Source organism: Nesoenas mayeri (genome assembly GCF_963082525.1).
Source record: "Nesoenas mayeri genome assembly, chromosome: Z".
NCBI lineage: Eukaryota > Metazoa > Chordata > Aves > Columbiformes > Columbidae > Nesoenas > Nesoenas mayeri.
In genome coordinates this window covers 51809826-51827021 of record NC_137542.1, presented here as the reverse complement: position 1 = coordinate 51827021, position 17196 = coordinate 51809826, and the positions used below count along the sequence as shown (strand labels likewise).

Below are 17196 nucleotides of genomic sequence, written 5' to 3'. Positions count from 1 at the left end.
AGCACACTGTTGTCGTCTATCAGGAAGAAGGTCATATATTCCTTCTCCTGAGCAGTTACAAAAATGGTAAAAAGTTACAGCTCATTACTTGCCTCTCAAGCTGTATACAGCAAAGATGCACTTATTAAACAGAGGCAATTTATATGACCAGAGAGGTATGCTATAAACAGACAAGGATCTGGGTACAAAACCTCTGAGTAACTGTTAATCTGTATTTTCATCTGGATTTTAAAACTTCTGAACATGAAACTGAATTGCAAGGCACGTTTTTAGACCAAATTATTATATAATAATGTGTGCACACATATCTAAATATAGGCAGAACATCAATTACTATAGTAGCATTCAGGGTCAAGCGATCATGGTGTTTTCTTATTTGCACACCACAGCAAGTTCCGTTTAACTTTTGTAATTTCTAAATGGGGGTGAACATGATTTGCATGTCTGGTAAGCCAAGTTAGAATTCAGAAAGTCAATCAAGCAACTGAAAACTAAATGACACAATTTTTCCATGTTAGAATACTAAGCTCCAGTCTTTTGCACAAAGATGCTCCAAGCAACTAAAGCTGGCTTTTCAGGCTTGTACTCCATCACAAATCGAAGTATTTCTTCTAGGAGGTCTATTGCCTGATGTGGTTAATCAAAACTTGCCATTTTCAATCATGTGTAAGTCTGGTAAGACAAGGCAAAAAACCCAAGGTAGCACAACGGCTTGTTCAGCTATCCAGACAGTTTATGTAGTGCGTAAAAGTCTCCAGCAAGTCTGGACTGCAAATTTTCCACAAAATCAGGCCTTATTGTACTTTGTCAACGTAGTCTTCACTTGATTTCAATATTTCTATCTGTATTCAGACAAAAATACCTAGCTTAATTTATCCAAAACACAGGAGCAAGTGTGAACAGGCACTAATGAAGGCCTAAACAGAGCCAGTTTCCTCTCTCACTGAGGCATATATCCCCCTTGTCTCACAGTCTGAGGAAGGTAACTTTTTGGCATTTCATCAAATGATGGTGTATTTCCTTCCACTGTTTCAGCTCTCACAGTTTGTCCTTCAGTACTTGTCAGTAAAACATCTGATAGAGTAGCTTCCTGGGTATTTTTTTCCAGCCTGAAGCCCAACAGCTGTGAACTCTGATCTGCAAATCCACCAAGATCCCCCTCATTAGCAGAACTAATTTGCTTTGTTCTTTCAAAGCATTGCCTGTCTGCGTTGGTTTCATCCTGACCACGATTTCGCCTGAAATACTGCTGCCTCAGTGTAGTACTGTCACTTCCTCCAGTGTGATCCTCTGATCTCTCTTCTGAATCTAGCAGTGGCTGAGTCGACTCAGACCTTGAAAAGACTTGTACAGGTGTTTGGTCTCTGTAGCCATTAAGTACTACAGTTGAATATTGAACAGTGCTTGAAGTGTTTTGTGTAGTTTCGCCTTCATCGCTGTCAGAGACACTCTGCCTAGGAGAAGACATGCATGAGGATCCTCCAATACCACTGCTGTGCCCTTCTGATGTACTTTTTTCCTTTTTAAGCAAGTCAAAGGGTTTTAGATCTTGTTCTGAAAAAGACTTCTTGTCATCAGCTTCTATTTCTACGACGCTTACATCTGTAAAGCTGCCTTCAGGGTACATCTGATCTTTGGAACTAAAGTTATGCTGAAAGAAAGAGATGGATGTTGCCTAAGAGGAAGGTTATGTTAAAACTCAAAAACCTCATCAAATATCTGAAGTTTTATTCTGTAATTGTTTCAAGTGTTTTTTTCATATAAGTCTTCTCCTTACTGAGTTTGGTAATATCTCCAAAATATCTGTTACAAAATGAAGGCCATAGCTTTGATTACAATACAAAGTCTTAATTACACAGCTATTCTAAAACCATAATGGGTGTGTAAGCTTTGCTCCAGTTTTAATAATTCTTGAGAGCCACAAACATGAAACCATTTGCTGTGGAACACAGGAACATTCTCTACTGAAGCCATACATGCCTTTTTTTCCAACAATGTATTCAACATCACAGCACTTCTTCATAGAAGTTAGCCACAGTTTAGGGAACAGAATCTGCTATGTCATTTGCTATGCCCCACATGGGGCATAAATTTTGCTGCAATCTCCTCATCCATTAAGAACTCTTAGAGCTTTCCCTCTCATTAATGACTTAACTGTGCAAAACAGTCATGTCAGGGTTTTAAGAATGGGAATAATTAATTCTGTTTACTTAACCCTGATTTCCCATGAACGAGTAAAATAATCAGGCCTCAGACCCTTCCAACTAGTAAACTGGCTATAATTCACAATGTTAAAGCCTGGTCTATGTTGTGAACTTGTACCATGTATTTCTAATGCTGAATCTATTGATGCAATAAAATTTTATAACCATATCATATAATATCATGTCATGAAACTTAACATCAATTTTTTTGCCTTCAGATCCATGTGTACTAGAAGACAGAAGACCAACTGGTTAGTTTATCTGAAACCTTGTGGACTAGGGAGATACAGGATGCTGAAAGATGAGTATTACCTTAGCTGGAACTTGAGGAGACCACTGAGCAATGTTACTCTTGGATGGATCAGGGACGATAGGCCAGATATGCTTTTTAATTCTGTAAAGGATTAAAAAAAAATAAATTACCAGATGCACTCCCCAAATTCCTATGTTGATAGCAAGTATTGCATAATCCAGGACACCACTCCCTTACACAGCAATTTTGCAGTAGTGATTTCCACGCAGGAATGCTTCCTGAACTTCTTTACATCTTCGTAGGAAGCTGTACCACTTAGTGAAACACAGCACTGTACTTGTAACTCCCCCACACACTAGATGTCGCCATCCAACATAGGGCAAACCAACAAACGCTAACAGTTAGTAAAGGATTTTCAAATGTATAGCACTCTAGAATCACAGAATATTAGAGATTGGAAGGGACCTCAAAAGACCATTTAGTCCAATCCCCCCACCGGAGCAGGAACACCTAGATGAGGTTACATAGGAATGTGTCCAGGCAGGGTTTTGAATGTCTCCAGATAAGACTCCACAACCCCCCTGGGCAGCCTGTTCCAGTGGTCTAGCAGCAGAATCTACAGAGCAATTATCTAGGTAAACTCTATAATGCGTATCAGTTGCTTCTTTAAGACAGCCATGAATATCACAGCTGTGAAAATCTAACCCAACCTCGCAACTAAAAATCACAGCTAAAAATAAAGTATTTGAACAAAAACTTTCCTGGTGTTCTGTATCTCTGAACTCTTAAGAATGTAGTGACTGTTCCTTAACCATAGAAGTTTCTGTAGATAAACCAGTCCCACCCAAACAAACTTTGAAACTGATGCATCTATCCTGCTCCTTACAAACAGGCTCCAAGAACAGATCCTCTGTAGAACTGTGAAGAGCATTGCAAGATGGGCTTTTGAACTGACATGAAGAGCCAACTTCAGAAGCTGCAGGGAGGTCAGAAGGAAAAGGGCACAAAGTGCTGTCTTTAATCAGAAAGAAAAGAGAGTTGACTGGGGACAGGTGAGAGGTGTTTGCCTAGGAAAACACTTCAGCAATAAGGTCTCAGCTAAAGCCACAGACAAGACCTCTGGAGTAGAAGGAGCAGGAGGAAGCAGGATGCCAGCTGGTAGTAAGCAGACACTGAGTTTTACTGAGGTCATGCAAGGTAGATAAATGTCTGCCTAATTCTTTTGGCTATAAAGCTTAAAGTTGGCTAACCCTGTAACTAAATAGCTCAAATACAGCCAGCAAACAGATTCTTCTGTACCTTACAAACTAGGGACCATCATTCCACTTTCGTATGATGACTAAGAAAACACAGACAGTACATCCTGATCAAAACCAAGCAAACCTAATCCTGACAAACTCTAGCAAGGAAATAGGAACCTCCTAGGAGGACTGAGTCATGGAACACTTCATTCGTGTGCTATTGGTTAACAATAAGAAATTAGTATCATAAGAGGCCCTGATTTCTCAAAACATAAAAATGTTTATTTCCCATCAATGTGCATTTTAACTTCTTTTTCTGATCTAAGTGGAGAATATTTGCTGATTGTATTGAATTATTGTCATCTCTGTTATGCCCAGAAACATCAGAAGCGTAAGACCTCATTCATACTTACAAATCACGTTTGTTGAAGCAAAACAAAACTCCAAGGAGCACAATCAACAGGAATGCTAGACATACAGGTACAACTATGGCTTCAATTTCTCCTTTCCCTGAAGAAAATGAAGAGAAGCAGTTATGGCCTACTTTGACATTTAAGGAACTTGGCAGCAGCACACATTCCCAAAGGGATAGGGAAAACCTGAAACTGAATACACCTGCAGCGCTCAGTCTCAAGCTTCATCTTCAGAAGAACCTTTTCACCATTTGAGAAGAGCCTGTTGGTGAAAACATGAAAAGCTCCATCCCAACAATCTAACGCCTTGCATCAACAAAAATCACAGGTTCGTCTAGAAGCTGTAATAATGACATATCAAGTAATTTTACAGTTGGGCAGACATGACAGTAACATCGATATACAGGCATCTGTGGCCCAGGTGTTTCAGTGGCCTACTGGCTGCCATAACATCCTGGTCAACTAATATATGCCAAGTCACTACTCATCCACCAGTTTATTCTGTACATGAAAACATCCTGTGCCTGCAAACACTTAAGGCTGCATTATTGTTGTGTATTCCTTCCGATGTTATACACATTCTTAAGTAAACCTTACAGAATGCTTGGGGAAGAGCAGCAGTTTAGAGAAAACAAAACAAAACTAAAAATTCCTAAATCTAAAGAAGTACCTTCCACAAATAAGTTCAGTTAATGTTGTTGCTTTTACCGTTACAAATAGGAACTGCTCTACAGCTGAACATACAATAAATTTTACTCTTCAACATGAAAGGTAGCAGACTCTAACAGTGATACAAATGAGAATGCAGAGCCTGAGGAAGGGTTGTAAGAATGGCATGTGCTGAATGGAACCTATATTAGCAGATCAAGATCCCAGCACACCTCTGCATCTTCTCAGGACACCTGTGTGAGGACAGCAAAGGCCATCTTACCTTCGGATTAAAACAAAGACACTGGACTCATTAAGACCACAGTATAAGCCATCAGACACCAGATAAGAAGACATGGGCACTGAGTATATCCTAATGACTCACACAAACTAGGGGCAAAATAATATTATAAAGCATACACAAAACATATCCAAAACCAGCATGTTGTCTAATGCAAAAGAGCAATCCAGGAGACCTGCAGACGATAGTGTGTCCTCTATACAGTCAGAAGAAATCCTGAATAAACTACCTCTTTGAGATTGAGTACTACACAGGCTACCTGGATATCATCTACCTTGTTGAGTATGAGACAAACTTTTTTCTTTTAAATAAAACCACCTTTCCCTCCTATCAGATATTACACAGAGCCTTGCTATGCTGTTGCAACTTTACTTCATGTAATTGTTCCACTCCTCCTTACCAAATTTTTGTGTAGTAAATGTAAAATCAGGACCACTCCTGCCTCCTTCATCTGTGTATGCCATCATCCGCACAGTATACAGTGTGTCACTTGTTAGAGGAGAAAGGGTATACTCTGTCTTGGAAGGATCCACTGTCACAGCTAGAGAGAGAAAAAAATTTGTACTAATTTTCTGTACAATTTATTAGATCGTCACAAACACAGGAGCATTAGGATATTGTGTTTCCAGATGTACAAGACAGTAAGATGCATGATTTCATGGAATATACAGACATAGGCTATAAACTTGTACAAGAAATACTCAGATTCAATTGCTTTTGTTTGAATGTTTGAATTTCGTCTCTTTCTTGATGATTTTATGTGTTAATTTCCTGTGTTTGTGTTCCCCCTGACCTCCAGAAAGTAGCTACAAACTAAACTAGTAGTAAAGTTAAGGCTTAAAGGTCTCTAATAAGCTGAACATGTGGCTAACTAGAAATAGCTAGTTAGCAACCAGAAAAAACATGATTAACTAGAAATAACAAAAAAGTAAGGTAGGCATTGGTAGTAATTGGCCCTTCCAATTTAAGTGTATCTAAAGAAGAAAAAACAACTTGTTAGTGCTAGCTCTTTTCCTTACACCTGCAGGTTATATGCAGTACTGAGAACTAAAATGCACTTCAAACAAGATGTTTTACATCAGTAATATATTGATCTACATCTCCAGGAGAATTAAAAATCCCTCTTATTTTTTAAGGCTTTATCAAGTTAAATGCAGCCAACATCTTCACATCTTAAATGGTCTAGCTTCATCTTGCTATACCATCATCTCATCCTGTGTTAAGATAGAGAGATAGGAGCACAATACCCGCAAATCAGCTTTCAGAAGCTAAACCGTGTACTGTGTTGTACACAGGCTGAATATTCCAGATTCTTCATTGGGGACTTTTCTGTTCAGTATGGAGGAGAGCTATGCCTCGGGCATGAGCTTTATGTCAGCAGGTCAGCCACATTCATTTCTGTGCGTTGTTTTTCAGGAATATGTGTATTAGAAAGGAAATGGATGGAATACTTCAGTACCACAAAGCACTTCTCTGCTTTCTGTTACCTGTTTCATTTCCATCAATAGTTTTGTAAAATATGGTGTAACTTCTGATAAATCCATTTTGTTCATCCACTGTGAGATGGTTCCATGTCAAAACAGCTTCAGCTTTTCCTACTTTTTTTGTCTGAACAGTTGGTCCTTTTGAGGGACCTGTAATGGGAGATGAAGATTAGCTTCTGTTGGGCATCCTCACATCCACAGCAGCAGTGTATTAATGAGCACTGAATTACTAATGCATACAAACTTCAACGGAATAGCTGGGATAATTAATCTGCAAAGCATTATTTTCAGACAATATAGCAACCCCAAAGATGTTTTAAAAGAGAAACCTCCAGAGAAAAAAAATATATGAAAACCAGTAATCAGCAGATCACATTAATCTTAACTGAATTTAGTCTTGACTTCATACTTAAAATCTAAAATAAATCAGCATAGAAATATTACTATACCAATAACATAAGGTTGGAAAAAAGGAAAGAGTCAGTCACGGACATCTATTTAACTCCTAAATACTGAAAATGGATGTCAATGGGAGGGACAAGATAATTCTGTCAGATGACCCTCAAGTGCAGGACCATTTTTCATTATGTAGTACACATTAAAATAAAGGTCTCACTATTTGTAGTCAAGAAAATCAGTTTATGTGCTCCAAGATGGCTATTTTGTACTTACGATCCTGCTGAAGATAAGCCTTTACAGACTGTCCGCTTCCCTGACCATCAGCATACAGAGGGTACACAGTTATCAAGTAACACTTGAATGGCTTTATATCACCTAAAAGGAATTTAAAAAGTGTTGTTTCACAGACAGTCAGATTCCTCACCATCCTTCTAATTTACTTCAGATACGGGGTTCTAGTATTCGGCTGTTTTATAAGATGCACTTGTACCTAACGCAGCTGACTTTTCTTCTAGAGCTCATTGATCTACTGTTCCAAAATATCAACTAAAAGAACAATATAATGGCTTGCATTCAAATATTAAATTAAATAAACAGATTTAATAGAAGTCTGGTATTTTTCTAATTTATTTTAAATAAAACCCTTTATCTGTCTGCAGCACTTAACCCCAAAACTGATTTGAGCTGCTGATCATAATCTGGAAAGAACTATAATGCTGATCAAGTTTCACGGTTTGAAGGATGGATGAAAGAATTTGATTTTGAAGGAACTCAGCCTCTTCACTATTTTAGTGGTTTCCAAGAATGAGAGGACTAAAACGAAAATGCAGATAAAACCTTTGCTGCTACTTAATACAAATTTCAAAATGCAAGATTAAATACAATTTGATATTTGACAAAAATGTACAGATACTTGCACAGTCATGATAAACTAAGATAAGACCTCAGCATTATCCCAGGTTCCTATCCTAAAACAAAATGCTATTCAGCATGAGGATATTCCTCACTTCAAGGATACTTACTAGGTTTTTGGAGTCTCCTACAAAGTATTTTTAGGCTTATGAGCTAAATACCTTTTAAGTATGTTCCTTGAATGTTTCCTGGTTCATTCTGCCATTCTATGATGCAATCTGCGCTGTTGGACACCAGGCACCACTCGATCACATATTTAAGAACATAATTGTTAGGAGCAGTCCACCGTACCCACAACTTGCCATCTTTAGGTATTGTTCTAACATTCTTCACAGGAGCTGTGATGAAAGAAAACAGAAGAGTGATAAATATTGACAGTTCTTCCACTGGATATTCACAGTAATGGCTATTTTGTCAAATGTACATACTTTTGGCTTATTGTAATGGTGACAATTTGACAGAACCTAAGTAGATATAAAACCCATTTTCTGAAATTTTGAAGCTTACTCTGAATCTTTGCATCAGAGATTCAAAATAAACAGTGTTAGGCTACTTAAAAACCTGGAAATTAGACTCAGCTACTCTGTTCTCAAACACAATAACTTGCCTCACTACAGAGTAAATAGAGAGTATTTCTTCCAAAAGAAAGGATCTATTTCAGAGAGAAATCAGATCTTGAGACACTTTTAAATTCCCATTCTAATCATGACACTCATACACCAAGACACTCAAGGACCAAGTACTTCTGGCTGCAGTGCTATTCTGTTTGAAACATACCTTTAATTAGTTTATCTAATAGTTTTAGAACCTGTGGCTCTCCCTTGGTGTTTACACTAAGAGCAGAAATCTTGCTTCCTGTCTTGGTAGTGTTTAGACTGTCTAAGAGGAAGCTGGAAATAAGGAGAAAACAGCCTGTAGTTAACTACTGCTGCAATGCAAAGGACATGATAAAAAGGAACATGAGCAGCAGGGATACAGTGGAAGCAGAAGACAAAGCAACCATACAATTACTGAATATGTGGGAAAGTAAGACTGTGATATAAAGGAAGGGATAGTGGGGCATCAGAAAGCAGAAGGAAGAACCATGATGAGATGATATATACATGAAGTATGCTTGTTTCCCTAACTCTTTGATTTTTTTTTTAAGTAAACAAAAATGCCTGCTATGCAAAAAAAAGAACCAATAGGGAATATAGTGCACAGTAGCTCTAAAGATCAAAAAGAACAGCAAAACAGCACACATAGCTTTAAATGAACCTGTGAGTACAAAAATTGCACATTCCATATCGTAGCATAATTACACAGAGTAAGGCTGTAGATACACTCAACACTACTTCAGTTATGTCTCCATGTAAAGGTTTTTTCCAACCAAAACAATTCTATGATTCTCTGTAAAAGGCATTGTTTTACAACACCGAAGGTTTATTTTAACAAAAGCCATGCAGATGCATTTGAAAGAGACCTTACTAGGACACTAACCTTTTGAATTACTTGCTGGGATAAGTAAAATTGATGGAGGGGATGCCCCGGCTCTGTTATGGGCAATCACAGTCACTTCGTATGTTCCATTTGGCATCTTTAGTGTAAGGTTTGTAGTACTAACGTTGTATTTGTCTGGTGGACTGAAGAGAGGTGATTTAGCTCTGACAGTCACTTCATAGTACAAGATTATTCCATTGGCTTCAAATGGTTCCAATGCCTGTTAGAAACAAATTTTTGATTATATTGATACAGAAAAAATGTGACTTAACCTTTGTCTTCGATGCTTAATTGAAAAATCTAAAAGCAAGGCAATTACATAGATAAAATAACTGCATATTTAAGGAAAGTGCAAATAACCTGCATTCACTTCTGTAAAGCAGTAACTCCCAGAACTATTTCTCACTTAAATCCTCTTTTTCTTGCCTCACAATCCTGCCTAGTCATTTAATAAAAGCTATTCTGTAAAGATTGCCGAATGTGTTGATAGAACCTGCATTTTATGTGACTCTACATGACAACAACATAAAAGTGTTAAGCTATGTTGAACTTGAATGCAGAACAGTCTGAGTAGTTTTATTATAGATGGACGAATACTTGCTTCTGTGTTATCTAATAACACAGAAAAATATTATGTTTCTGTATAACACTACCAGTTTTCAGATAATTCAAAAGAAAAGTGCTGAAACTGTAGGGTAGCACCAGTTTTTCAGTTCTAAGCTAAATAATGTCAGAAGTTGCATGTGGCATATGAGTTACATCAGAAAATGATGCCATATCCATAGATATGTAACTTCATACAAGCCACACAATAACAGGGAAAAATAATAATAAATAGACAGGTAGATCAAGTGTGTTCACAAAGTTCACACCAAAAAAGCAGGAGATGTGGACTGACCATAATTGCATTCACTTTCTCAGCTTCAGAATAATCAGCCAACTAGACATAGCACCCTACTGCATGCAAACATGCAGTGCTTCACTTGGTAAGCCTGGGCTCTGGAATGTCTCTAGACCTAATGGGTTTTGCAGCTGGAGTATCCATGTCCAGAAAGTGTTACATAAGTTTTATGATATAGTAGAAGGCATAAGTGAAAGTTTCCAATTCAATAGACTTGCTAAAGGACAGGAAATCTGACAGTGGATTCTGTATACTCCAGATAACAGATGTGTCTCAGATAACTGATGGCCTTTATATCTGAACTTTTAATTTTTTGTAACTAATTATTATAATAAGAATATTAAAGTTGCTTCTCATATCAATAAACCTGTAGAATCCCAGCTATCTACTCAAGTTTGCTAAGTTTTGCCACTTAGAAGCTCATGTTTTTAGAAAAATACTCAGTTCCTGCAGTTTATCATGTTGCTTTACCTTCCACATCAGATGCACAGTCCAGGAAACTGGTGAGTGAGATGTTTCAATGATCCTCCATATGGCTGGTCCTTTAGACGGTTCTGATGAAAGAAAAAATGCTTAATAGTAGATATATTTTTATCTGTTGGAATTCAACCTTTGACTATCATTAGATAATTACGTTTGTTTGTTTGTTTGTTTTTTAATAAAGCACATAAAAAGTGTTTCCCTTGTTCCTCAAAGAAAATAACGCTTGGTGTATTAAGTGTAACACCTGCACGGAAAGATTTCCCGAAAGGATGAGCAAAACACCAGTTCTGCTCTAAGTGCACAGTATCAAAATAACTGAGAGTTACCATGCTGAGCATCTGCAAAAAATGGGCTGAAGAGGACAGTTCTGAGTGAGGCATGAACAAACACACACCATGAAACCTGTGTCCAGAGGCACAGTCCTGCACATCCCTATACTTCAAAACAGCGCTATGGTCTGTAGCCACAACACTCTCCCTACTCCTCAACATCAAGTCAACAAAAAAAGGAAAGTGCAGCAAAATGAATTAAGAGGCAAATTTCTCCCACTTGAATCCCCCAAGTTTCCTGTATCCTTTACTCAGGGTAACAGACTGCAGTACTTTTGTACTATACTATAATACTTTCTGGCATCAGTACTGTAAAAAATTCAAGTGGTATTTTCACCAAAAATTTCATTTCAAAGCAGAATGAATCACTACTACAGTGCATAAAGTAATGAAAAGTGGCCAATCCTTTTATTAGGGCCTTAGCCATAATAGAAAGATGATCTTAAAATGCATTTGCATTTTTAAACTTGATAGATTCTATTTTCTCTAGGAGTCCTTTTATTGCATTTTTTATACTAATCATTATAAGGTTTTGCCCGTTTTACCTCCAAAAAATAGTATCCAGTCTACAGTGTTCATCTTGTCTCCTATGTTTTACATCAGAAGGGAAGGAGAACTGGGAATTGAGGCAAAGGCAGCTCACTCAATCTCATTTGTGTACCCTGATTTGATTCACACAAAACAGAAGCAAATATACATTTTACCTAATACAGATCTTTAATGCATTATGACCTGCTTTACGTTCATTTCCTACCATAGCACCTTTGTTCTGAGGCAGTCTAAATAGGCAGGTATTCCTGAAATCCTCATTACTCAGCTTGAGAGAGGAACCAGAGAAAACAAAACCCATACTGTCATGAGGAGCTGAAATTACTAGAATATGGGAAGAATATTTTACAATTTATCCCACAGAGAAAGTAAGTTTGCCATAGAGCTGAAGCGATGTCATAATGTACAGGTAAATTTCATTTTGTTTAAACGAGTAGGGTGTACAATCTTTTTCTTCTCCAATATACAATGACATGTGAATTCAGTCAAAATTCATTACTGGGAACTCACTTAGGATAAATAAGGAAGGATTTCTGATACTGTGCATTTAAGATCCAAGCACAAAGCAGTGTTTTGACAACAAAACCTGTATTGGTTTAACTCTGTTTGAAGGCTTGCCCTGTAATGCTGCACAAAATAGACCGCTTTCATCACCTTGAAAGGCACTAAGGAACAGACAGAATATTACAGAAAGGAGACCAGAAAGAATGCAAGTACGAAAGGCTAAAACACATAAAACAAAAAAATATCAATCAGGATGACACAGAAGCTAAACAGGTATCACAAAGTACTTGTAGTCCTTGGAGGGAAGAATACATTTCCTAGTGAGTATCAGGCACACAAACAGAATGTCCATCTACTGGCTCCACATGTGGGTGGGATCAGTACTGGCCAGAAGCAAAGCCAGTCTTGCAAGCTATCAAAGCAGAAATGAAATGGAAACAGGATCAAGCTAAAGTAGTTTCACTCCTCACAAACCTAGAATTGGAAGTGAAGAGTTTCTAACTGATAATAACCAACTTCCCAGAAAAACAAGACATAAAATCTCCACATTGTTTAATTATCTTCAAAGTCAGAAATTAGCAAGTGATTCCCAATGCTGGTGTTGCAGATGATGCAGAAGGAAACCAAAGAAGCTTTTAAAATAAAATCCCTTTGAGAGTGACTTATTAATTCTAGAATCCTCAGAAATTACAGAGCATATAATTCTAATTATACACAGCTATGCAGCATATGTGCTCTGCTGAATATGAAGACCCTTGGTTACAGCCACTATTTGGACATAAAAAGTAGATGTTTCCTGGTAAGGATTAGGTAGTAAAGCAATCGACAAAAGATTCCGAAGTGGTCAGAATGTTTGCATTACTCTTCAGCATGGTGACTGTACATTTGTGCCTCTGCATTTAAGGATTCTGTTGAAACTTCACTTGATAGTTGCAGTACTTAGGACTTGGAAACAAAACACTTGGACGAAACAACACTGAAATACAGAACTATGCCTTCCTGAACACAGTAGGGGTAAATACACCTGTATCTTGGTAGCTTGCTACGGAGACAAACACCAAATCTTTTGAATGCAGAAGGCATGAAGACGTGGAATCTCCTGTGATATAGGTCTGACATAGTCTTAGACAAAGCACAACACCTAAAAATCAGTTCCACTATTTGTTTGAAGGCAATAATCATGGCATAAGTAAGTGTCCAGTGTCTGCTTGTTTCATTAAATCTTTGCAACAGGCAACTGTACAGTAAAAATTTATGAATAAAATTTTAGTACAGGTTTTGCCAAAACTGGAGCCCTTGTCTGAACTTGACACTTGCGGAAAAAAAGATCAGGGAATTACAAACCTGATGAGCTCCTTTCCGACTTAAGTTATCCTACTATCCTAAATATTTGCAAGTGTACCTAGGAATTTGCAAGACGTGACCATATATCTGAAGTTGTCCATAAGCAAAGTCAAAAGGAAATTATATTACTGTCAACTTTTTGCTACAAGAGCAAAAAATGCTAACTAATTAGCAAGCAATGCAGAAAAAGTATCTATCCTGTTATCATTAGGAAGGGTAGCTACAACAATTGGTTAAAATGCTATTTTACCAGCAGAAAAGACTGTATTTGCGTTTGCAGTGTATCACAACTAATGAAATAGGTATTCCTCAACAGCTTACTGCACACTGAAATTAATTCATTTTACCTTCAGCAAGATGCAAGAGCCTAATGTAGGGGTGTTCTGACACCAAGTGAGGTTCAGATTCAAGAAGGTAACAGTTAGCACCTCTTGAGCATCTATTAAAGATGTTAAATTAGTTCCAGTTCAGCCTAGGTGGGCTATTCAGATGGATGATAAAAGAAAAACAGACCACAGAAAGGTTAAGTTATACAACAAAGCCTTGGGCTTTTATTTAGAGAGCGAATTAAATGGCAAAATGCGTAGGTCTAGGTTGTGTTTGTATATACACTGCATGCATTTTTGTTCCATTAGCAGAAAATGTAAGAATCCATTATTTGAGAACAGGTTTTTCATACTGTAACAGATGCACGGGTGTGATTTTAATGGCAGTGTTCCAGTAATTACTGCTCAGTTATTGTTGTGTAACTATATTTTGTATGAGTTTACAGTTGCTGCAACAACTGCTAAGTCATGAAATGCTACAGAATAAAACTGACAAACAAAATTAAAAAAAAAAATCAGTAACAGAAAATGCTAAACATACTCAACTAACAGTACAAGTAGAACTCAGAAACAGAAGGCACAGTCTCTGTACCTAAGAACTAACTTGCAGGAGAACCTCTCTACTGGGGAAATACTGCAATGACTTCCATGAGCTCCAAAGTATATGAAATTCGTAACAGTGAGTTGTAGTTACTTTAATGCCACAGTAGATTTCAAACACTGCATGTGTTCGTGAGGAACTGAAAGCAACCACTGAAGTTAAAAAACATGCTGCAGATTGGACTAACTGATCTTTTGAGGTCCCTTCCAATCCCTAACATTCTGTGATTCTGTGTGTGAATGCAGTGCACACAAATGTTAGCAGAAGACACTGAGTGCAGTAACAGTCTCAGTGCCACTACCCTGAAGGAATATGAGAATCCAGAGCAATGCAGCACATGTGCAGTACACACAGTTCAGTTGACTGCAGCATAAGGAGGAGCTGAAAGGCTCGCCAAGTTGATGAGCTGGTTGTACTGTGAACAGATTTGATGCACAGCAGCAACATTGCAACTCTTAGGATTTGTTTCCCAAAGCAGAGAAGGCTGAGGCTCTTACACATTTTTTTTTTCCAAGGCTGTGAACTTAAAGCTTAACCTAGTGGTTTGCTATCTTTTGTGTATCTTCAGTAGCAATCAGTTTATGCTTTGGAATTGTATATATACTGCTTGCAAAGCCCTTTTGAGCGACATTAAACATGATTCAAATACTGTCCCCAAAAAGCCAATGCTAGCAAGAAGTTTTTCTTGTTAAACCATGAGAGCAGCAATTTAGTGTTCATCTCTACTGCAAAGGGAGAGGATACTGCAAGACCAGATCCACAAGATGACAGCTCCAAAGATCATGACATCAAGAAGGGAAATTTTAAGGAAAAGGTGATTTTTGTGATTAAATATAGCCAAAATAAAACCATTTTCCACACAGGCTCAATCTTGCTTAAAGCCAATGCTTTATATATGGCATTCTCTATCTTATGCCTCCCAGAGTGACAACCATAGCAATGATGAGAAGCAAGACTCTTCATTACTGTGCATAAAATATTGTAAACAAGTGGTTACAAGACAGTGCAGAGGCAGCTTTAAAGTGACTCTGGCAAGCAAGAATGTGTTGTAGATGCAGAATACCTTGGGAAAAGAGTAAACCAGAGTGTTTTATTTAGGTTCTCTGGTGCATAAAAAGCTACACTTCTCATATGCACACTATTTCATATCATTGCTTTAGTAAGTTTGTGAAGAAGTCTATGTACACTATATGGCCAAAACCGTGTTTCACGCTTATTGATGCTTGTTCACCCATGACTTTATCTAATGGTCTAAACACCGAGTTGTAAACCTCCACACATGCAGAATAGCTTCCGCTACACAGGATAACCTTCAGAACAAAAGAAAAAAAAAAAACCAACAAAAAACCCGCAAATAAACACTCCCCACCCAAAAAACAGCCCAAACAAGCATAAAGCATAAATGTTTCAGAATAAACTTTGGCGAATCAAGCTTTTCTTCCCCATCTCCTGTTGTAGGTGTTTTCAGGGAGGAGCTCTAGACTATTCTCATCCTCCTTGGAATGCACAGGTGAAGTCTGTCAGTACTAAAAGTAACTCAGGAGAAAGTATATTTCAAACAGCTCAAGCATGGATACAGAATTTCAACTGACTGCTGTTCAACTGCTGTGCATCCACACATTTTGAAAATCAGTGACCTGCATTCATATTGTACTTACTCTCTTCAGTGGTGACCCCAGTTTTCTCTTCACTCCAGTCACTCCAGTAGCCCACTCCATCTTCCTTCATGCAACGAACTGAGAAGACATACTTTGTGTAGGGTTTGAGCCCCTGAACACTGAATGAAGTTCTTGGTGAATCTATATCTTCAGGAGGAACCTGTGAATGGAAGTAAGATTTTAGAGGCAGTGATCAAAAATTGTAAAGTTGAGTTCTGTGCTACTATAGCTCCTGCCCAAGAGGGCTCCCTACTGCATACACACCAAAACCAAATGATGCAGTTTTTCTCCCCTCTTATTTTCAAAAGCTTCAATTCTCAACCATGGCTTGATAAGGGATCAGTTATACTCGTGTGTACTTACCAGGTATAATACAATACATACACTAGAATAGGGAAGCAGCTATCTCAGAGCAATCTCACATTCTGGTTTATTTTTATATTATTTTTTATTAATTTATGTCTACCTTGTCTTCTCACATAACTCTTCTGCTTATTGATCTGTTATACCCTGCCTCATGTTTCAGAACTTCACTAGGTCAACTGCTTGATTACTGATTGCAAAATACCTGTACTAGAAGCTGGAGAATCCAGGATCATTGCTTCCACTGATACAGAACAGTTAGAAATAGTTTTAGAGTACTTTATACTTTTGCTAAAAATGAGCCTATTTCCGTAAGTTCTTTCCTATATCTTGGATTAGGAACTGAATGCCAGAAAATATTTCTACTGAATACGTAGAGTAACAATGTGTGATGTAGGTAATAGATATATGTAGGTACACACATATACACACTGGTTCCATCACATTATTCCATTTGCAATTAAGGGTTTTTTAAAGTAAGCAACCCTGCACAAGGAAAGACTGTAGATTAAACACACATGCAGGACATTCAGGTTAATCCTGAGTGCAAAGAATTGCCAAAGCAGTTGAATTTTACCATAGCTAAGCAAGCTCAGTTGTTTTAAAAGTTACTATTTCAATGGTCTTGTGATCAAGTTAAGTGGTCAAGCCAAGGTAAAAGGCCTGAATAGGACAATGTACCAAGAGATCCTGGGGTTGCTGAACAAGCTGTGCAGAACTGTACTCTTTAAAATATCAATAAGGGTGACATTAATAATTAATTTCTTTATCTAAAGCTTGAAAACTTCCTCCAAATAAATGTAA

The 17196-nt window shown here is 37.7% G+C and overlaps 1 protein-coding gene across 1 annotated transcript in view; it reads right to left on the bottom strand.

Annotated features, from left to right (window-relative positions):
• Positions 1-302: 302 nt before the first annotated feature.
• IL6ST (interleukin 6 cytokine family signal transducer) overlaps positions 303-17196 on the bottom strand; it is a 31136-nt gene continuing 14242 nt past the window's right edge. Inside the window, exons 7-16 of the mRNA XM_080362981.1 lie at positions 16030-16189; positions 10707-10789; positions 9335-9554; positions 8017-8193; positions 7217-7318; positions 6548-6694; positions 5461-5601; positions 4112-4208; positions 2517-2598; positions 303-1651 (exon numbers count right to left, since the gene is read on the bottom strand). Of these exons, the coding sequence (XP_080219107.1) occupies positions 941-1651; positions 2517-2598; positions 4112-4208; positions 5461-5601; positions 6548-6694; positions 7217-7318; positions 8017-8193; positions 9335-9554; positions 10707-10789; positions 16030-16189 (1920 nt within the window). The 3' untranslated portion in view covers positions 303-940. The remainder of the gene's footprint in view (positions 1652-2516; positions 2599-4111; positions 4209-5460; positions 5602-6547; positions 6695-7216; positions 7319-8016; positions 8194-9334; positions 9555-10706; positions 10790-16029; positions 16190-17196) is intronic.